Below are 22,581 nucleotides of genomic sequence, written 5' to 3'. Positions count from 1 at the left end.
AGAAATCCCATCTGCAATTTATACCATAAATCCAGCGACTCGCCTTTAGGGCCGGTTCACACCATAAAGAGTGCGTTCCAGAGCGTTCGGCCCCTGGAATGCACTGGAACGCAACCCGGACGGCTCCCTGCGTTCACGGGTGGGAGGGGGCATGGCGGTGCATTGAAGTCAATGGCACCGGAGCCACACTCCCCGCCCACAGTGCAATCACCGTCACCCGGACGCGTGGCACATTAAGTGCCTGCGTTCCAGGCCAGTCCAATCTGCAAAAATAGTGCTTGCAGCAATAGTGAATAGTGCTTGCAGTATTTTTTGTAGATCGCACTGGACCGGAATGCAGGCACTAATGTGCCACACATTCTGGTGCTGGCGGGGGGCGTGGCTGAGGTGCCATTGACTTCCACGCCCCCTCCCGCCCCTGAAAGCAGGGAGCCGGCCAGGTTGCGTTCCAGAGACCGGACCATATGGAACGCACTCTTTACAGTGTGAACCAGCCCTTAGTCAGATGGCTTAGGCTTCTTGCATAGGGCCTGAAATGGCCATACAGCACACAGATCAGGAGTATTTCTCTTCCCCGGAGCCACAGGTATGCCACATACCTGCATGCAGCGAGACTGTAAAGATGAATGACAGGCTGACTGATGTCGCAGCTGTAACGGTATTTACATAAATTCTATTGTTTACATGTGCACAGGGACTTACATACTGCCCCAACCATAGACCCTCTGCCATTTCCGGCCATCTACATGAAACCTTCTTCTGAAGTTTCAATCAGTCAAAGCCGATGACAAGGCAGGCTGCTGCTGTGTTCCCTTTAGATAACCCACAGAGCTCTGGGGATCTATTGTCATGTAATATATGATTGTGTATAACAAAGATTGTATACATATAGTTAAAGGAGTTGTAAAGTCCCAGCATATCCTATCTTGTTATAACATCAGCATTTTAATAGGAATACATACTAGTTATTTTTGATAATGTAATCAAAGCTTACTTTAAAAAATCCCTTTTATGTAGTGAATGCTGCCTTCCTTCTGTTTATCACTTTCAACAACTTGGTGGAGTCCCAGTGTGCATCTCTTTCTCTGCTGCTTGATGTGATGTCATCTCGACTTCTCTTGAAGACTACATAACCCATCATTCATTTTTTCCAGCAAGCAATGATGATGTTGCATTGCGGGAAGTTGAGACGTTGAGTTGTAGTTCAGAAGGCAGGCTTAGTTCGAGTGGTGACACAAGGAAGTGTAAATTTACAGGACTGAGTGAAATGTTGTCACTGCATTGAGGAAGTACATCCCATGGGCATCTTCAATAAGTAAGTTTACAAACTCCTAGACCGATATGGTTATCAATAGTGGAATAAAATTTATGGAAATTCATTATAAAAATGCATATTTATTTTTAGTTTTTGACCATAGATAACAGCATATACACTGAGTGGCCAGATTATTAGGACCACCCCATCAGTACTTCGTTGGGCCACCAGATGACTCCACGAGATGACTTTGTTGGGCCGCCTCCTGACTCCACGAGATGTTGAAAGGTGATGCGAGGAATCTGGCACTGCACTGTTACCCTTCTGTTGTCTTGCACCAGTCTTGCCACTCTCCGTTCTGCCCTAACATTGACTAGTCGCTGACGGCCACAATTCGCACATTCAGACCCAGATTTTCGGCTGGCAGTCCAGTCTTTAAACACCTTAACAACAGCTGCTGTTGAACATTTAAATAATTCTGCTGTTTTGCTGATACTCGCTCCATGGCTCCGAGCGCCAACAATCATCCCACTTACAAAGGCTGTTAAATCGCGTTGTTTCCCCATATCTTCAGAAACAAATCACTTCTACTGTCGTGGTAAACAACCTGCTTCCCTATTTATAATGGTCTGGCCCTCTAGCAACTTCATCGCCAAATTATAGCTAATTTGCCTACAAACGTCAGGTGGTCATAATAATCTGGCCACTCAGTGTATATATAAAATAGATTAAAAATGCTTAAACCTGGAAAAATGTATATTGGCCCAAAGCAATTATAGTTTCACATTAAAGAGACACTTTCACTTTGCCCATAACGGCTATGGAATCTGCCCTTAATCACAAGGACGAAGGACCTGATGGGGAACTAGTCTCTCAGTATCCACATCAGTCTCCGCCCACTGTCAATGTGCATCCCCTGCATCCTAGCAACAAATAAAGCTTTGCAGCAGACAGCGTTCTAGCAACCAGTGAAAGGGGAGGAGGGTTTGGAGAATGCAAGCTGAACTTTTAGGCACAGTACACTGTTCCGAGTAAACAACCCCACTCTGGTCTGTCCCTGTACACCAACATAGAGTTGGCCTTAATTAACACCAGTTTCTTTATCTACGACCTAGCAGTAATTCTTTTGGAATTTCGGAACTGTCACAACTTTCATGATTTAAGCACAAATCTTTCTAATGCCTCAATACTGCCAGAACAGTGTTGCAAATGCTTTTTTTGAATTGTCCTACAATGTCTTTATATAGTTTGATACATGAACAGTCTGTCACTGTGCAAAGATGCAGATAGTGACTGGGGTATAGCCTGTCACAGCAGTGGAAGGGTCCCTGAACAGGAGTGAGACTGCCTAGTTGTATGAATTTTCTTGGAAATTATGATTAGTGATCTTAAGAGCTTTTTAAAAAAAACTTTGGAAATCCAAAGCCAACAACAAAAGCAATGCTGCCATCCATAGTGATGGATCAAATCATTTTTCAACGTTCCTGGAGAACAAATGAGAAATTCGGAATGCTCACTAGGAATGATTTCCTTCCATTTTTCTTTTCTCATCATTTGTTCTTATCAATAGCCCCCTGATGTTAGCATTATGTTACCTATCTAGTGAATACAGCAAAGCCAGCTCTCTGAATGGAAATGTGTAGCATTCACCTAGACCCAGCTAATTATCTTATGTAGCTTCCACCAGCCTTGAAGCGCTCATTACTGAATTCTTGTTGTAACGTGAGCATGAAATACAATACTTAACGTGGGAAACTGTTTAATTATTTGTTGCTGGTTAACTCTGAAACATTTTTTTAAGGTACTTTGAAACCAAATATCAGTTATAGCTGTACTCTTCCCCATACAGAGTAGGGAAGAAATGTAACATTCTAAACTGGAGAAATCAAATGGCTCTGGCTGGTTCACACACTAATATGTCTGTAGCAGTAGTGACATTTTCGTTTACCCAATAAAATAACTTAATGTCATGTATGGCACACTTCAAAATATAATGCCAAAAATACCATGCCTTAATAAATATAGGCAAAATGAAAGATATAATATGCATCTTTGGTGTAATACAGTGTTATAAGGGCATTTTGAAAACAACAGCATGCTAGTTTAAAGAACTCAAGGACTTAAAGTTAACCCTTGCAGTGAGACTAACCCCACTCTGTAAGGGTTAACTGCTCGTTTTGGGGTAGGAGATATACGCACCTGATCACCGATCCCGCCTGACTCCTAGACAGGTTCCTGCAGCTACTTCTTACCTAGGCTCCAGCGGTCTAAGTACCGATGATGTCAACACGTCTAATGTAGGTCCATTTACCTGCATTAGACTGCAGCACACCGAGGGATATACCATAGCCCTAGCAGAAGGGGGGATCAGGTGAGTATATCTTCTATATTCCATCGTCTAGAGAAAACAAGCAGTTAACCCTTACAATGCAAGAGTAGCCCCACTGCAAGGGTTAGTTTTGTTAATTCCATGAGTTTTTCTATAAGTACATACGGGAAGGAATGGATGTTTGTGGAGAGCTCTGGGACAGGTTTGTACAGGGACATCTAATGCTGTGTTGTAGCAGTGGTACTTGTGATGCCAAAAGAAAGCTGTACTGATAGCAATAAGGGAGGCTGCCGCTGCTGACTTCAGTACTAGTAGACTATTCATGCCTTGCTGCCTCTGTTTTATTGAATTGCTGACACAGGGCAAACATGAAGATTAGAAATGTTAGAATTCCTGAATTGTGTACTTGTTCCTGGTCAGCATAAGAGCCAGGCAACTATCATTTTCAAAAGAAGTAGTCAGCAATATCAGCCTCCATATTCTCTCAAACAGCTTTACTTGAACAATGCAGGGGTACTGGGCAATAAACATTCGTGTTGGAGGGACACAAATAACTAAAGGTTTGAAAACACTCCTTGTACCAGACCATTCTCAACCATATTTCCATTCACATTAATGTGTGTCTATCTCAGAGTAATATGTAAACATCTTCTCAGCTCTTCCCTTAACTGCAGTTGCATTTTTAATGCTGATTCGTGGCTTAGAGCTCGATCACAAGACTGATAAATCATCCTGTAACACCGACTGGTTTTTCCCATTTTCACATCCTCATACTGTTCCAGCAGCTCAACATTGATGATGTTCCCCCTAGACACTCTCTGGATTATGTTGTGATACTCAATGTCATTAAAGACAGAGCCATTTTCAACCCAGAAACTAATATCGTGGGTATAACAGGGAGGGTAAAGTGAAAATTTCTTAAACAGTTTTAACTTCCGTTGCTTGAACTGTTGTAGAAATCGCTCATCATCTGTCCAAAGCAGTCTCCAGTCTTCAATGCCCAAAAGACACATGACCATTAAATCCAGATTAAGAGTTGTTAGAATAAAACTATGATCATTGCTCAGTTCTCCAGGGTTAATGATCCTGATTGTACCAATCATCTTATCCGAATGATCTGGAGACATGTTAATAAAATAATGCACACTAGTCTTTTGATGAAAATGTAAGCCGGTGACATTTAAAGGTTGTTTAGTGCAATCTAGTTCTTCATTTTCTAAAATTGGTTTTGCAATAGAGGACACGGCATTCCCAATGGTTTCCATTACTAGCTGGAGATGACTTGTCTTCTTGTCACTTGGAGAACACAGAAATATGACAAGTTCTTGGTAGATCGGCATCATGCATGGAGAGATTAAACATTTTCTGAAAACTGGTCCACTGAGCACACACAGAGTACCTGGTGTAAGGCTCGATTTTTGAGTTATGTCATTCATAAAAGAGGTCAAGGAAGGTCTTAAATAACTGCTGGTGTTATGTGTACAATTGTTAGCTGAATGGAGATCGTCAGCAATGATATGCTGAGAACAACTCATATGGGTCTCCTGTGTACCATCAGAAGTTCTACATCTAATGAAGTCTTTATCTGTGACATAGAAAACATTTTTACATGGCAAAGGACACTTAAAAACACTTGAGAAACTGGACACGTCACAAATAAGAGGAAATGTATCATCCAACTTGTTCAAAGTGAAGTTCATTTGAAAATGTTCAATAAGACCTTCATACAGCAGACTGACAGGATGGAATCTCCCTCTTCTAATTAAGTCCCTAAGAGAGAAGAAATATCTTTACATAAAAAAACACACACGTTAAAATGCACATTTTTGGTTTAAAAGTTACTTTTTTGATAGTAAAAGGACATGTGACACAAAAAGGGACCTTCTGTGCCCTGTAGGAGTAACTGAGCAGCATTACAGCTGCCCAAATCACTTCCACATTTAAAAGCAGAGCTGGCTGTTACGCTTTAAAACAAGCTCATTGCTATGAATTCATTTAAACCCTTTGATTGCCAGGAGGTATAGGACAAGCCCTTGACAGGTACTATTGGGCCGGACAGAGCCCCTCCAACATTCTACCTTTTGGGCCAGACAGAGCCCCTCCTTCCAGGCAGTCTGAGTCTCTCCTCAGCCCTTCCCTCAGTCAGCCTACTCTGCAGGCAGATCTCCTCCCCTGCATCAGCTCTACAGAGGAGACCTGCAATTCCCTCCAGAAGCCACTGGGTGGCAGCAACCCACTCACAGAGTTTCGCTAACACTACATCTGAGAGGATCCAGCTTCGCTTCTGGGACACAGCTAGCGTTACAAGGGAGAAAACCAAACACTCACCTCACTGGGTCTTAGAGTGGAAACGACTGGGTCCAAGTTTGAAAGCGTGATTGCAAGCCCAAGTGCCACTAACCAAAAGCCTTTGACTAAACTCCATTTGGTGGGTACCCACCCAAGAGGGGCTGTTGGACCACCGCTAAGAAATATATACCATCAACAATTATTTTTCCTCTGCACACGTTTTTTTACGTTTTTTTCTCACTGAACACTGTACCCCGATGTTTTTATAATTTTTTTGTGTGGATCGTTCATATATCGCTATATATTGGATGGTTTTTACACATTGGTTAAATTCCTTTACTGTTCTAATCATTATCTTGTTTTTCACAGTATAATTGAATTATTAATATATTTTTTTCCTTTGTTTTATGATCCCATGTAAAATTTCTTTCGAACTGTTCAGCATGGGGTTTTAGGCCAGATCGCTTAAACCCTAATTTCACTTCATTACCTGGTTGCACCAAGTTTCATACCACTTATACCTTTAGCGCTTTGATATATATTTCTTGACCGCTGAAAGGATTCTCCCATCCTCTTTTAGAGCTGCATTAGGTCTTAATTAATAATACATATTTTTACTTTAGTCTCTTCTCCAGAAGCGCAGATTATCTATTTCACATGAGGAACAATGGTAGCCACCCTCGAGAAGGAAGAACAGTTTCAGAATGAATTCAGAGATGATTTCAGGATCTACACCCGAGTGATACACAAATAAGATACATTCTTGTTACTAGTTAAGGTACTTGAATGCATTTTTAAGATTTAAAGGAGAACTATGGGGTTAGGGCTTTTCCCCATAGTTCTCCTTAGTGTAACGGGAGGACACAAACTAGTGTCCTCCCGTCACCCTAAGCTCAGTATACCGCGAGACGCCACAGCTGAAGCGGATCCCGACAATTATGTCTGGATCCGCCCAGCTGCGTGAGTGACAGCTGGCTCTGTCTATCTAGAGGCAGAGCCAGCTGTACCCGCCCCCTCCCCCGTCCGTCCTGCCAGTCCGCGCTGGAGGATCGGAGCCGTGACAGGATCGAGAAGTGAGTGAACGCTGGTATGTGTTCGCTCACTTCCCGATCTACTGAGCCGACCTGTGACAGTCTCATTGTCACAGGGCGGCTAGAACTATGAGGTGAGTGAAAAGCACTCACCTCATAGTTCTCCTTTAACTCCTGAGTTTAGTGTCACTTTAATGATTCAGTCCATACATGATTACAGTGGAGACAAGCAAGCAGCAGCATGTTAAAAGCATAAAATTCCCTGTATCAAAAAGCGACGTTTCAAGTAATCAAACAGGCTTTTTTTTTACAAGCATGGAGTGGACACTTAAAAATAGAAAGTGTGCTGCTTCTTGTTTGCACTTTAATAGAGAGCTGTATGGACTGATTCATTGGATTTATAAGTCCTTGGTGCAGTTGACTCTGAAATTATTGGAGTCAAATTTTGTGCCATGAGGCTGTCGTTTCGATGCGCAAGGCATCTGATCTATGAGTGGATTGGAGTGTGTATTAAAATAATCACCTTAATGTTTGATTGTCACAGTATCCTTGATCCTGGACAGAAGCTGATGAATCTGTTAGTCTCTCTATTAGACGTAATGCTGTCAGATTATCCAGTGGTAAGCTTCTGGTGAAAATGTGATTCAATGAGCCAGCTACATGGAATGATTTTTCTTGGCTTCTGTGAAGCAAAAAAACAAATCACTGTTACTACATGAGATGCTTGAGAGGAAAGAACAGAAATAACATAAGCAAACAAAGTAACAACAAAAGTGAAAATGCATTCTGGAGGCCTATCTGCCCAGAGTCTCTAGCAAAAACAGACTTATAGAAAACAACAGAGATTTATATTTAAAAAAAAAAAAAACTTGTTGCAGGAAGTGAAGTGTAGAAATAGGTAATATGAGGACAAGAGTTTCACAAGCTACAACAATAATGAAAAAGCTTGCAGCTTGGCCTAAGTGCAGAAGATATGGCCATCTTGAGGGTTCAAACTAAACAGAGTAATGATTAAGACCACTCTTGTTATGCAGATGGCAAGTTCAGGTAGACTGAATCGCAAACCAGGTTATTATATCTGACAACAAGATCAGAAACTAGCTTCTAATATCTGACAGCAGGATCTCAACACAGAGCCTCCAGCTCTGCAGCCATTACATCAGGTTTTTTTCTACTATCTTTGGATTCTTAATTTGTGTTATATTACACACAATGCAAATGAAGGAGCAAGACACCCTTCACTTGGCCTCACAATGGCGCAGCAGAGGACAATGCAGGAAATGTAATAGGGAAATGTTGCTAATGGTCTCCTAGAGGTAGTACGAAGCAGATGGTTCGTATTGCCTGTGAAGGTCCTCAATTAACTGCCTGTTCATAAAATAACAATTAAAATCTTATAAGTCCTTTTGTTTTTCTTGCTTTAAATAAAAAAAAAATGGTAAGTAAGGTCCACTCACTTACCATTGATCACCACTGCTTTAAAGGAAAATTATGACCTGAGGGCAAATAAAAATACTCCTTACCTTTATTATATTAGCATTCTTCCTTTTTTCTGAAGTCACAGCACATCACAGATAAAGTCATCAAAACCCACAGGAAACGGCCACCTCCAGCCCTGCTCCAAGCTCCTTTCCTCTTAGGGGACGTTAACAGTTGATCCAGCCCACCCTCAGCTTTTTTTAATTCAAATTCTCCTTCTGCTGTGGCCGCGCTTTCTCTCATCGTGCATAGCTGTGTTTTGTCAGAGCGTGCATGCTGGCATTTGGGAGCGGGAGGCGGAGTCTCAAATGAAAAGGCAGCAGCAATAGATGGTTAGAAGTGAACTGCTAACTCAGCCTCCCTGCACTTTCAGTGCTCTTTCCCATCTCTCATCAGCAATCTGGATGTCAGCATGACACAGGGCAGGGGGAGAGAGGGGAAAGAGCCCTCTCTCTCTCTCTCTCTCTTCTTCATTTACCACATATGAGCAAGTCCATATATGGTGAATTATCATGTCACTGGGGATCCCTGCTGATCGGATACTTGCCAGTCTGCAGGGATCACCAGTGACATCATTCACCATATATGGACTTGCCCATATGTGGTAAATGATGGAGAGAGGGCTCTCCCTGCCCTGTGTCACGCTGACATCCTAGAATCACTGGGGATCGCTGAATAGAGAGGGGGAAGAGGGCTCTCTCTTCAGCATTTACCACATATGAGCAAGTCCATATATGGTGAATGATGTCACTGGAGATCTCTGCAGACTGGCAAGCATCCGATCAGCAGGGATCCCCAGTAAAAAAATTCACCACATATGGACTTGCTCATATGTGGTAAATGATGAAGAGAGAGGGCTCCTTCCCCCCTCTCTCTCCCTGCCCTGGGTCACGCTGACATCCTAGAAGAGAGAGGGGAAGGAGCCCTCTCTCTCTCTTCTTCATCATCATTTACCACATATGAGCAAGTCCATATATGGTGAACTTTATCACTGGGGATCCCTGCAGACAGCACATGGAGTAGGCAGGGCAGATGAAGGAGAGAAGGAGGGAGGGGGATCCAAGGCTACACCGCAGCGTGTCTGGAAGGCGGGCACAGACGACAGGATGTGAAGGTAAGGAGAGAGCTGCATGGGGAGAGCTGCTGCGCATTTACATATATTTGTGGACGCAGCTCTCAGCGATCACTGTCAGTCACAGTGAGGAAGATCATTGGGGATTGGGGAGGATCCCGACAGTATTGTCGGGATCTCTCCTCATTGCGACGCTTAGCCCCGCGCAGCATGTTAAAGAAGGGTTTACAGGCTTAGGGTGCATTTTGGCTTATAGGAGTAAATTACACTATTTACTCCTTTAGCCTAAGGAATGCAATAATAAAGAAAAAGTAGAACCCCATAGTTCTCCTTTAAGACAATCATAACACATACTGAATGCTGAAAAGTTAAATCCAGGCTCACGATGTACTTTGATTACCTGTATCCTGTGCTCTGGTAACCAAAGTACTGGTCGTAAGTAAAGGGAGTCACAGCACTCAGGATAAAGCCTGCCTTTGCTGCCATAGCCACTATTTGCCAGCTATTATGCCACTCCCTCCTCGGCTCATCAGCAGGGGTGCCACCTTGTCCTTGGCACAAAGCCACGTGAACTTCTCCTTTCTCAGCAAGGACATCCGCGCAGCTATAAAACGAATAACAATAATGTGATGTTAATGTATTTTTGTTTGTACTTAAAGAAAAATTATTACTATAGCTAATAAAACAATTAACCAAGATGTGTCTGCATGAGACGTTTTTAATTTTACACAGTGCTTTGAGAGCCCCTGACCATATGGATCTTATAATGCAGACACCTATTCAGTTTGAAAAGTTGGAGCTCTGGCATGCCCTCATTCAGTGCAAACCTCCACCATTGGTTACAGAGGCTCAGAGGTTGACATTGAGGAACATGGGAGGTGGCGGATAGCGCCAGTGCTTCAGTTTTAGAGGAAAAGGAAGCTTCTGCACAATGAGCACAGTGGCAGACCTAGGGAACAAAGGGCCCCATTGCAAGATTTTTTTTTCGGACCCCCCACACCCCTGCAATTAAATGGTCATTTCTATCAGGAAACCTAAGTTTAGACACTGGTGTAAATAGCCCATTACTATATATCTCTTAGGGCCCTAAACTAATTACCACTGAAACCAGTAATCTCTCAAATAACAGGTACTAACAGGGAGTGCTCTTCACCCATTATACTATACATGAGATTATAAAAGTATAAATATACACTTCATTACAAGGACACTTACTAACCTAAGAAAGAACCTGCAGAGCAAATCCCTGTTTTTCTTCACTCCGGCCTTCCTTCCACAATGTGGAAAGTTAAATATAATGCGGTCATAAAGATGATTCGTTAAAAAAGCATAATCCTTTAGCCTTGTAGCATCCACTTCAAAGTAGACCAGAGCTCCTGTTGTAGTAAGAAGGAAGAAAAAGTCATATCTTGTAAAACAAGGGGGGAGAAGAGCTGCTTTCATATTCTTTCTAAGGGCTTGACGTCCCTGACTTTAGTGTCAAGAGCAAGAACTGCCACCCCCACCGTGCAGTGACAGCAACTTTAATTACCACTGAGCTGCACAGAAGTCAAGCTCTTACTAATGAACTGAAACTAGAATCACAGGGGCACAAAAAAGAGATTTTGTTTCTGGCAAACAAAGGTCATGTCAGGCATCTTCTGTTATTTTGCTGAAGCAGATTCGGTGCATGGTTACCACTCTTGCTGGGGTCCTGAGCTTAAAAACCATGATAGACACTGTCTTTGTGGAGTTTATGTGTTGCCCATTTATCTGCATGGCTTTACTTTGAGTGTTCTGCTTTCCATTTAACCTACAGAGGTGGGTTAATTGACTTCCACACAAAACAGTACCTAAGGTGTACTTGCTTCTGTCAGTTTGGTAGAGAAATGATGTGAATGTGTTCTCAGTAAAGCACTGTAGAAACTGCCAGAGCTACATAAGTGTAAACAATGAACACATTAATTGTAAGTCGATCCAATTTGAGACTTGTTCTGAATTAATTTACAAATTACCAAGCCACCCATCACAGTGATAAACTACTAGAGGAACCCAGGAGGCAGAATAGGGAAAGGAAGACCTTCAACCCCGGGTTGTGTCATCTGTCTGGATGCAGAGTGCTAATAGAAGAACTGTTCTGGGGGAAGGACTCATGAAAATATGCTCCGCCTATCTGTACCACCTACAACATGATGTAAGGGTATTGGAAATGGGAACATGCTGATGGTGTTCAATTTCACAAGGACAACTACACACAGTGACCACAGACATTTCTCAGCTGCTCTGCATGGGCTGTCAAAAGAGGAACTTATAAGTGACACCAAATATAAAATCTTGGCAATCACATGTAATAACAACGTTTCACAACAAGAATGAGCATAAGACATATAAACATACGTTTAGTAGGGACTTCAATAAATCATTTTTATGGCTAGGGATACTGTAGGTTAGAGGTCAGAGAGTTTTTTTCTGCATGACAAGCCAAAGCCAGTGCTAAAAGCTGTCATGGCAGGGTCTCCCAGCAATAACAAAAATGACTGGGGTAATACTGGTAAAAGTTAAAGCATCTATTGGGTTACCATTTTTTCTGAGTTGCTCCACATTGGCAGATGAGAGAGGCTGTTTGGCTATAGCATCTTCTGTCTCATAACAGGTGGCAACAATGAGATCTTTCCCTTGATTGAAGCTAGAGAGGGATGCAGAATAAGTGAAGTTCCCTTCACCCACTAACAAGATATATGGCATCTTCCTGCTTGTATCCTAAGGGAAAAAAAGAACATTTCATAGATGTTATAAGGACAAGGTCAACTGGGCACCGGATTATACCACTGAAGGTGAGACGTAAACACCAGAGAAGGCCACAGCTGAGGTAAGTAAACATCTAGGATGGGGATCTCAACAGTAGGTTAAATTAGGTTAGCAGGCTATGTAGTGTGTGTTTTGCTGGTAACTGCACCAAAGGATTGCCAGAGCACTATGGGGTTTCTCAAGAGTAGAGATGGCTAACTAATCGATTTTGAAAATAATCGTTAGCTGCAGCTCTACAGTACAGCAGTAGCTACCTGTCCTGAGGCTTGCTTTGCCTGAATGAAACCTCAGACTGAAAGGCCTAATAAGCAACAAGTGTCTCCTCTGACGTGTTTGTTCACTTGTACGTGTACATTTCAGCTAGGACTTTTGAGCACTGTAAATGGTCTTTCTACACCAGGTGGAAGGAATAGCTTCCAGTCGCTGGTATCAGCGCAGGGAATAGTGCCCCATTGTTTGTGTCAGTGGGAGGAGATTGCCCCATTACTGGTGTCAGTGAGAGGAATAGTGCCCTATCGTAGGTGTCAGTGGGGTAAATAGTGCCCCATAACTGGTGTCAGTGAGAGGAATAGTGCCCCATTACTGGTGCTAGTTAGTGATGGGCTCGGGCGTGTTCGCAGCTCCACGTGCTGAGACCGCCAGGAAGCTGACAGCGCGCAGCGCCAATCACAGGCACAGAGACATTTCCCGATCTCTGCAGCTGCGGACCAGGATAATGACTCCGTACCTGTGATTGGCGATGCGGTGCTATCAGCTTCCTGGCGGGCTCGGCACGTGGAGCTGCGAACACGCCCGAGCCCATCACTAGTGTCAGTGAGAGGAATAGTGCCCCATTAATGGTGACAGTGGGATGAATAGTGCCCCATTACTGGTGTCCCTGGGAGGAATAGTGCCCCATTACTGGCGTCAGTGAGAGGAATTGTGCCCCATTACTTGTGTCCCTGGGAGGAATAGTGCCCCATTACTGGCGTCAGTGAGAGGAATTGTGCCCCATTACTTGTGTCAGTGGACGGAATAGTGGCCCATTACCGGTATTAGTGGGAAGAATGGTGCCCCGTTACTGGTGTCAGTGTGAGGAATAGTGCCCCATTACTGGTAATAGTGGGAGGAATGGTGCCCCATTATTGGTGTCAGTGGAAGGGATAGTGGGCCATCATTATTGTAATGGGGCACTATTCCTCCAGTAACTGGTGTCAGTGGGAGGAATAATGCCCCATCGTTGGTATAAGTGGGAGGAATAATGCCCTAAGGGCAAGTTCAAAGGCCAGCTGGCTGACATGACTGTCATACCCTCTTCCTCCCCAAACACACACACACTGTCCAGTGTTACACATTTAATTAGGGGGAAGCATGTTTCATATAACAGCAGCTGTGTGTTGGACTTCGGTGGGTAAAGCAGTGTCATCAGAGTCTCCTTCCCTCACCTGCAGGCTGCAGCCAGGGAAGTGCCTTCCCCCCCTCACTACATCCGAACTTTTCCCGGTGCCCCCTCACGTGCCCCCCAGTGGCTCCACTACCTTCTCCCGTTCACAGTCACTGACATCCACATGACACTTTCCGGGCGGCGCACATTACTGACGTCAGACTGGAGCCTGTAACTAAGCAACGATAATGATGCTTTGCCTCTCGGTGGTGAATTGAAGAACTCTGGAGGCGTCAGGTGTGTGTTTATTTACACGATGCAGAGTATATAAGATTCATCAGATACATGATTACTGAGTGTGATGGAGTACACATCCTCAATGTAACTGATGAACGGAGGGGCTGGTGAGCCGTATACTGTGGGAGTTTTACTGATGATCACCTGTACTATCAAAATCTGTATCACCTTCACACTTCCATCTCAAGCATGTGTCTGTCATCTTATATTACCGCTCCCATTCTCTGAGTGCATTCATTGTAGTGTGCTCTGGTGTTCTGACCAGGTAAAGAGACCCTGACACTAGAACATCCATTTCAGCAACACTCTTCCTATAAGATTATATGTGCATTTCATGTGTTCTGTGCATGTTATTTGCATGTAAAGTCTCCCTTCATCCCGTTAGCATGGATGGATGAATCTCCCCTGCCAGCTATTGTAATCTGTCAGCCCATACCCACAACTGTCAGAATACACAAACAGTGGCTGCAATCAGGGCCATCACTATAATGAGGCAGCCTGAGGCTGTTGTCGAGTCACGTAGGGGGGGCAAAGCAGCACAATGTTTGCAGTGTGCTTGCCGTCCCTTTCCGGCCAGGATGCCCCAGGTTGCTAAGTGGCAAGTGGGGAAATGGGTAAATGTCACATCTCCTTGCCCGGCTCTGGAGCCTGGAATGATCTGGAAATCGTCCTGCTCAGCTTCTGGCAAACAGTTGGCGGCAAAAAGGCTAGGGACAACCCTGGCTGCAGCTAATTGTCACTGTTCGGCTGTCTAGTTTCCTACACTCCTCCGGCTTCATTGACAATCAATTTGTCTCCAATTTTTAAATTGAAGAATGCCAATGGGGTCATACACTACTCAAATTTCGGCCGAGTCAGCAGGACTTTCGTATGGCCAGCTTTATGTAATCATCCAAAAGCCCCGAGACTGCTGCTGGGCACCAGTATCTTGGATGTGATTATAGCAGTCCCAGCAGACTCATACATTTAAAGTAAACTATATGTAGGAAGGTGAGGTGAGAGGCAGAGGAGCTGGACCAGCACAGAAATGTATTAGACACTCCCAGAAGAAGAGAGGGCTATGGTGTGCAAAGAGGGAGGGGGCTGCACTAGGGAATTAACCATTCTAGAGTAGTCACATTTTCTATCAAGCTAAAAGGTACATTGCAAGTCAATGAAAAATAGTTTATGGAAAAGAAACAAAGTAAGCATTTCAAATACTTGCTATACCTGCAGTTCTTTCAAATTAGTTATACGGTTTCTATAAACTGCAATGCAAGCCAAAAAAATGTATTTTGTTTTCCATAGTGCTATGCTAAAATGGTTAGAACCATGAGGATGTTATTGCGGTCTGTGTTCCTATTGGGGAGATTTCACTTCCTGTGAGAGACAACAGACGCATAGTGTATCCCTGTGACTTCCAACAAAATTATAAACAATGTGGTGTCTGTAAAAACAAGCAAATATAATACTTACTTGTCCAGCTGTCTGTACCACCAATCGTTGCTCTATACCACTGCCTGAAGAATGCCTGGCCCCCTCTGTGTGCCGTGTTTCCTCCTTCCAGCGACATTAAAGCTCAGTTCCAGTGAGATAAATTAGGGTCATTTACTAATGGAGTACGTTCACATTCAAAGTTCATTTTCACTTACCTTAGTGTATGAGAGGAAACAGTGACTGGATGATGGAAGTCAGCACAACTTCACATCATTCACTAAGCTAAGTGAATTTCATTGCAAAGTGAATTATTATATACAGTAGCTTAGTGAAGCTTAGTGAAGCAGGTTAAACGATGAGGTGAGTGAAAATCACTCATCTTCATAGTTCGAGCCGACGTGCGACAATGAAACTGTCACAGGTCGGCTCAATAGATCGGGAAGTGATATACCGTCGCTCGCTCACTTCTCGATCCTGTCCCTGCAGAGAGCCGTGACTGTCACTCTGCAGGGATTCCCCCCCTCCCCTGTCCGATCCTCCAGCGCTGACTGGCAGAGCGGATGGGGGAGGGGGCGGGTACAGCTGGCTCTGCCTCTAGATTGGCAGAGCCAGTTGTCACTCACGCAGCTGGGTGGATCCAGACAGTAATGTCGGGATCCGTCCCGGCTGCGGCGTCTCAGTATACTGTGAGCTGTAGCTCGCGGTATACTGAGCTTTGGGTCACGGGAGGACGCTAGTTTATGTCCTCCTGTTACCCTTAGGAGAACTATGGGGAAAAGCCCCGACCCCATAGTTCTCTTTTAAGCATTGCTGACTTTAATCACTCAATCATGTGCAAGCAAAAATCCTGGGGTTTTTTTAGTCCTCCTTGCACATGATTGGAAATTATTTGCAAAGTGAATTTCCACTTCATTTTATGTCGTTCATCAGGGTCAGTGTGCATGGTCCCAATGGGGTGCGCATGGCACTAATGCATTTCCTATCCTCGTCAGTGCCATCTCGCCGTGCTAGTGCCATGCAAGTGACACAATGCATAATGCCAGTCAGAACTTTTATAAATGTGTTTGTGGGCCAACATTACCCAGTGCGCCTGCAGGGCAGATTGCCTCTGTGACTTTGCAGTCAACAGCTGATTAAATTGCTAGAAAATTGCCATGTGTTCAGCCAGTATAAGGAGGAGGCTTATAAACGGAGCTTATAAACTCCATTGTACCTGATTCATTTACAACCTGTAAGCCATGCAGGGCCAACGCTGCTACTAGGCAGACTAGGCAGCCGCCTAGGGCGCAACTTCGACCAGCAGCTTCCTGATACCGCTAGGTTATCCCAAGACATGTGAGTGGTCTTCATAAAGATGGCAGAGGAGGGAGGACAGTTTTGATAACGTGAGCTTTTCCCTCTAGTGTTCAGAGCCCCTCCCTCGTAGGGTTGCCACCTGTCCAGGATTCACCCGGACAGTTCGGGTTTTGAATGCTCTGTTCGGGTTTCATGGCAGCAGAAAACCGGACACAAGATGTCAGACAGACAGGGGCAACCAAAATTAAGATAGGGGCTACTGGCCCCCCACTGAAAATAGTCTCACCTGTAATATTTGCATATGAATGGGTGGCGCTATTTAGATATGAATAAGCCATTTTCCCCAAAAATTGTCTGCGCGTCTCTAAAGTGTTCGGGTTTCGCTTGAAGAAAAGGTGGCAACCCTACTCCCTCGTGACCTCCGCCAGGGACTGTCCTCTGTTAAAGCCCGCAAATGAGCCATGGGGGGGGTGGCTGGCTCAGTACTGTACCCTTTACAGGCTGTCCGGGTGTCACAGTGAGAGGCGTGTGATGGCTCTGAGTCCAACTACAGGAGAACGCTGAGCCTGCTGTGTGTGTGCTATGAAGGCCCGCTCACCCCTGTGTGGCCTGTATGTAAGAGTCTCTAATATTTCCTGTATATACTGTATGGTTCTGTGTGCTGTGGGAGGACTGTGGACATCATGGAGGGGACATGAACCCTATGTGCTGGGGACACTGTAGGATATTCACTTGGGTTTTTATATTATGTAGGATATTCACTTGAGGCCTATGTTAATGGGATTGATAAGATGTTTGGTAGCACCAGCAGGGCCTTGTATTTGTGATTACATATAAACAATGCAATTGGTGTCAGACAATAAGGCAAGTGATAGCTGAAAGCATTTCAATGAAGATGCAATTGTTCCAGTGTAGATGGGAATTCAAGGACCTGTTTGGTAACAACAAGATCAAAGTTTTTTTTCTGGTCAACCAATCAGCTTCTTCCACATTTTGGTGAATGAGGAAAATGGGTATATCAAGGAGAGACTGAAATGGGAGAAGGGAAGAAAGGAGAGGGGAGTTCAGAGTCATGAAGAGAGGCACAAAGGTGCATATATAGATTGGAGATATATGCTGGGTCGTTAGAGTGGGTCCTCATGGAACCTTTATCATCTGAGGTCTAGATATTTTCATATATATATGAAAATATATGCAGAGTCATGAAGAGAGGCACAAAGGTGCATATATAGATTGGAGATATATGCTGGGTAGATAGAGTGGGTCCTCATGGAACCTTTATCACCTGAGGTCTAGATATTTTACTCTGTATTACTCTGTTGGACTGTTCCTGTTCATCCGTTTCTTCGATCCAATTAAACGCTACTCTCTGGAAAAGTACTGAGGTTGCCTGGATTTTCACAACGCAGATAAATATAAATACATATAGTTGGGTAGATATATATTTATACTTCCCGACATATAGTACTACACTACAGACACAATGGAGGGGAAATGAACCCTGTGTGCTATGGAAGGGCTGGGAAAACTGTGGAAGGGGCATGGACCTTGTGTGCTATGGAAGGGCCGGGGACAGCATGGAGGGGACATGGACCTTGCGTGCTATGGAAGGGCTGGGGAAAGCTTGGAGGGGGCTTGGACCTTGTGTGCTATGGAAGGGCTGGGAACAGCATGTAGGGGGCATGGACCTTGTGTGCTATGGAAGGGCTGGCCAATCCACTGAGGCAGGATGGAGCTAGCCTGCCCACTGGGGTGATCTCTTTACAGAACTTGCAGCCAGCCTTACCGGCTTTGCCAAATGTCAGCCACCTCCCCATGGACTGGTAAAGGGATCAACATTTTCTTTAAGCTATTAGGCATTGAAAACAGATTACATGAAACTGAATACGCCACAACAATTGTCTACCATCAGTTTTGCACATTGCTGGGGATTTGATTGAAAATCAATCTAATATGCTTTTCAGTTCAATTGTGATGATTTAAGAAATATTGCAAAGCATTGGTGGCAGGTGCTGTGGATTGTTTAATTCCATGCCATTGTTTTCTTTACAAACTGGAGCATACAAAATGAGCACCACATTTCTAAATAGATGGGCATCCTTATTGCTGGGGAGATGGAGAAGCAGGCTATATGTCTGTGAATTGAGACTGCAAGTGATATAAAATATCTGATTTGTTTAGCGCCATTGTTTAGGTACAATCAACACTTCCAGTTTAGTGAGTACACATAAGTAATCACCTTATATATTTATTATTTTATTAAAACAGAATGGCTGATTATAATTCTGATCTAAAAGCTGATGGACATGGTGAGGTATGGGTGGACTCTGAGCCTGGTGCGAAGCTGAAGCAATATGGCTGGAGGTGCACAACTAAGGAGGATTCCTACTCCAACAAGACATTACTTGGAAACTGGAACCAGGAGCATTATGACCTTCGCAAACTTGAAGAAAGGAAGCCATTACCTTCTCAGGTACTTATGAAGTCCTATAGTATAGAAGCCCACCAGCGCCAGAGAATTCATTATTAACCGAGAAAGCTTTGACACACCGCAACCACTGGAGGCAGCCCCGCTCCAGTTAGGGAGACCCAGAAAACAACTGCAGAAAACAAAGAACAACAGGACACCCTGTTCTTTGTTTTCTACTAATGTGGTAGTACTGAAATCAAATTTGTACTGAGACCAAGGTTCAGTACCTTGGTATCATTAGCCAGTAAATGTAACCATTACTAGAATGGGGCTCCCCTTAGAAGAAATTGTTACATTTATTTGCTAATTCCCTTTCCCTTTTAGTTCTCTAGAATTCTTGCATTGTATCTCTTGTTACAGAGATATATTTATTTGCTATAATTCTCAGATCCAGTTACCTTATAATATTTAAGAGCATTATAATATTGGACCAGACCAAGAATAAACCAAGACCAAACTGGACTAAGACCAGACCGATACCAGACTAAAACAAGAACAGACTAAGATCAGAACAGACCAAGAACAGACTAACACCAAACCAGACCAGAACAAACTAACACCAAACCAGACCAGAACAGACTAACACCAAACCAGACCAGAACAGACTAACACCAAACCAGAACAGACTAACACCAAACCAGACCAGAACAGACTAACACCAAACCAGACCAGACCAAGACTACTCCAGACCAAGACTACCCCAGACCAAGACTATTCTCACAACATTTTGTTTATATAACTAGTCCTGTAAGTGTGTATGCCGAGCCTTACTCGATAAGAATGAAAAGTTCCTCTGTGTTACAATATTTGAAAGATGGTCATTATAAGAACAGATAACATTACGAGCTGATAAAACATTGATTTTCCTGTTACAGTATGCCCACTATTATAAAACCTCTTATTCTGCTGACTACACCAGGAACGGGGGATCAGCTGTGAGACAAGGTGAGATGACAGAACACAATCAGTTGTGTTCAACAATTCATCACAATTTAAACTTTTCTGTAATACATTTAGCTGCAAAGTAAGATTGTAATTAACAAATATTCATGTAAGCTCCCACGAGGAGGGCCCTCCTAAACCTATTGTACTGAAATTGTATTGTATTGTAACTGTACCATCTCCCCCATTTTGTAAAGCACTGCGCAAACAGCTGGCGGTCTATTAATCCTGTATTATAATCATTTGTTTCCTAGCCTTTGTAGAATGTGTGCAGTAATTTATTAAATGATGAAACCTGACTTTTAAAATATAGTGTATGAGGGTGACATAAACTAAATTTGTTAGTGCCTTCCCATTTTATCTTCCCTAAAGTAAATCTGTCATAAGACAAACATAGGGTCTGCCATCACTGACCACCTCCTGAAAATGCTAATTGCTTGGCTGTTCTGCTGTCCATCTTGCTTGCATAATTTCAGAGTCACTGACCCTCTTTAAGTATGGAGATCTGCAAAGCCAGGGAATAGTCTTGTTCTGGACTGGAGTGTGTATGTGTGTGTGTGAGATTGTGTCTGTGGTTGTGGGGTTTTAAAGGGCCCATTCACACTAGTACAGTGCGATTAACGCACTGTACTTTGCAATCGCACCTACCATGCGTTTTGGTGTGAGAAGTGCATTGCATTGCCATTCATTTGAATGGCACCCCAAATGCACCTCCCACCCACATTTCTATTCCCCGCATTGGAACGCGCAGTACCGCGCGTTCCATTGCAGCGCAACTTGGGTCACAACCTAATGACCAAGGACAAATGTGGGTCCTGAGGTTACACAGGTTGAGAACCACTGTTTTAAAGGGTCAGTCCACCTAAAATTTATATTTAATTTTTTGATAGATGATGGAAAATGAAACCATTGGACAGTTTCTTATATCTCAAGGGGACATTATTAGGGAAATCTATGCGCTTCACTTGCTGGGTTTTCACATGTGCTGTGGCCCTTAAGTGCAGGAGATGAGTTCTGAGGATATGACAGTGGGCAGTATGTTCAGTAGAGGAGTGTGGAGGGTATGACAGAGGGCATATTTGCAGGAGAGGAGTGTGGAGGGCATGTGCATGTAGGCAGTAGATGTCTAGTTCAGCTGGCACTGCTCCTGATGAGTAGTACATTTGCTCTGTTGTGCAGCAGAGTGGTTAGCACGGTGACAATCGATGGATCACTCCCCACAATCCCTGATTACCAGTCAGAAGTAAACAGCAAACATATGATCACTGATTACGTCTGGCACTAGGGGAACCTTGCACTGGATTGACTTGTCTTCTGCACCGGACTCTAAGTGGCCATATTGGGATAGTCTGTCACTGATTGGGTGGTCATCTTTGACACAGAGGGGTTATACAGGTATATAGCCTTTGCTGATTAATTTCAGGGGCCCTACAGTGTGGGAAGTGCAAAAACAGGGACAGACACCTGTCTGCAAATGTTTCTTGGGAAGAACCAGGGAGAAGCTCAGTAGCAAAATGAAACTCTGATTTGGCATTATACTCAATCATTGAAGGGGTTCTTTACAGCGGACATTCAAATCTGACTTAATTACCGTATATTATTAAGAATTTGTTCTGTGTCTACATGAATAAACTGTGAAGATGTGTTTTTCTCTTTCAGTTTTTAAGAGAGTGCCCCATGTGTTTCCAGCACATCAACCTGAACTGGAAACACCAAAATACAGAACTCTTCAAAAATCTTGTTACACTATTGACTATGGCAGCCCTATCACCACTTCTGATCAACATGCTATACAAAATAACCCTACAACCGTGTTTCCTTATCAATAAATTCATATATGAGTATTAAGAATTATTGTAGAATGTTTTTAAATATTTGAAACACAAAGCATGTTTATTAATTATTGTTGTGCTTTTTCATTAGACTGTACATTGTACCATGATGGTGCACAGTGCAGTTATCCATAGGAACCATCCAGGTTTCAACTAAGCAGTACGCAAACTCTTTAATTAGAGCACAAAAACTGTTAAAAGAGGCAATGTGGAATGTAAGTGAACACCAAAAATATCTGACATAGGTCAAAGAACAAAACAGGTCAATAGCAATACTGATACCCGTGTAAAAAAGTTAAAAATAACAGTCTGGATAAGGTTAGTCCATTCCAAGTGCCTTAGACTTGATATGTCAGTTTTATTATGTCTTATAATAAACTGTTCCTTTAATATACACTATGTACAAATTTTCCTGTACGCAAGAGACTATAAGATCTGTTTATCAAGGTTTTCAGCCAAGATACACACACGTTTCACCCAAGAATCAAACATTTTCTAATCAAATCGTATGTGGAAAATGCATGAATGTTGGGTGAAAGTTGGAAAATGTAAACTTTAATAAATAGGCCCCTATGCATTTATTTTATATTGGTTATTGCATGATCTACAGTGTATGGTTCTACATATGATCATGGCTTCAAATAGTTAGTCAGCCGCTGTAACCAATGGCATTGGAGGAGGAGGAGGGGCGTGGCTTTAAATACAGTGCTACAGGAGCTGCCA

General features: G+C 43.4%; 2 protein-coding genes across 2 annotated transcripts; one reads left to right on the top strand and one right to left on the bottom strand.

The window, feature by feature from the left end:
* Window positions 1-4,195: 4,195 nt before the first annotated feature.
* Window positions 4,196-12,190, bottom strand: FDXACB1 (ferredoxin-fold anticodon binding domain containing 1). The gene is made up of 5 exons (XM_018564023.1): window positions 12,014-12,190; window positions 10,675-10,831; window positions 9,856-10,059; window positions 7,428-7,586; window positions 4,196-5,354 (listed from the first exon to the last, which is right to left on the bottom strand). The coding sequence occupies exons 1-5, from the start codon at window positions 12,177-12,179 to the stop codon at window positions 4,208-4,210; spliced, it is 1,833 nt and encodes a 610-aa protein (XP_018419525.1). The 5' UTR covers window positions 12,180-12,190; the 3' UTR covers window positions 4,196-4,207.
* Window positions 12,191-13,833: 1,643 nt separating this feature from the next.
* On the top strand, window positions 13,834-21,855 carry CUNH11orf1 (chromosome unknown C11orf1 homolog). Its single transcript, XM_018564021.1, has 4 exons — window positions 13,834-13,902; window positions 18,883-19,087; window positions 19,960-20,029; window positions 21,698-21,855. Exons 2-4 carry the CDS (start codon window positions 18,884-18,886, stop codon window positions 21,853-21,855), a joined length of 432 nt encoding a protein of 143 aa, XP_018419523.1. The 5' UTR covers window positions 13,834-13,902; window position 18,883.
* The last annotated feature ends 726 nt before the right edge of the window (window positions 21,856-22,581 follow it).

Source organism: Nanorana parkeri, unplaced genomic scaffold (assembly GCF_000935625.1).
Source record: "Nanorana parkeri isolate BGI_ZX_2015 unplaced genomic scaffold, ASM93562v1 scaffold716, whole genome shotgun sequence".
Lineage (NCBI taxonomy): Eukaryota > Metazoa > Chordata > Amphibia > Anura > Dicroglossidae > Nanorana > Nanorana parkeri.
Note: the sequence above shows the minus strand (reverse complement) of the source record. Positions and strands in the feature narration are given on the sequence as shown.

Coding starts and splice junctions, on each gene's coding strand:
- FDXACB1 (XM_018564023.1), bottom strand. CDS start 12,179: ATGCCATATATCTTGTTAGTGGGTGAAGGGAACTTCACTTATTCTGCA. Junction 10,060..10,674: donor CTCTGCAGGTTCTTTCTTAG/GTTAGTAAGTGT, acceptor TTCGTTTTATAG/CTGCGCGGATGTCCTTGCTG. Junction 7,587..9,855: donor TACCAGAGCACAGGATACAG/GTAATCAAAGTA, acceptor TTTGCTTCACAG/AAGCCAAGAAAAATCATTCC.
- CUNH11orf1 (XM_018564021.1), top strand. CDS start 18,884: ATGGCTGATTATAATTCTGATCTAAAAGCTGATGGACATGGTGAGGTA. Junction 19,088..19,959: donor GGAAGCCATTACCTTCTCAG/GTACTTATGAAG, acceptor TTCCTGTTACAG/TATGCCCACTATTATAAAAC. Junction 20,030..21,697: donor GGGATCAGCTGTGAGACAAG/GTGAGATGACAG, acceptor TTTTTAAGAGAG/TGCCCCATGTGTTTCCAGCA.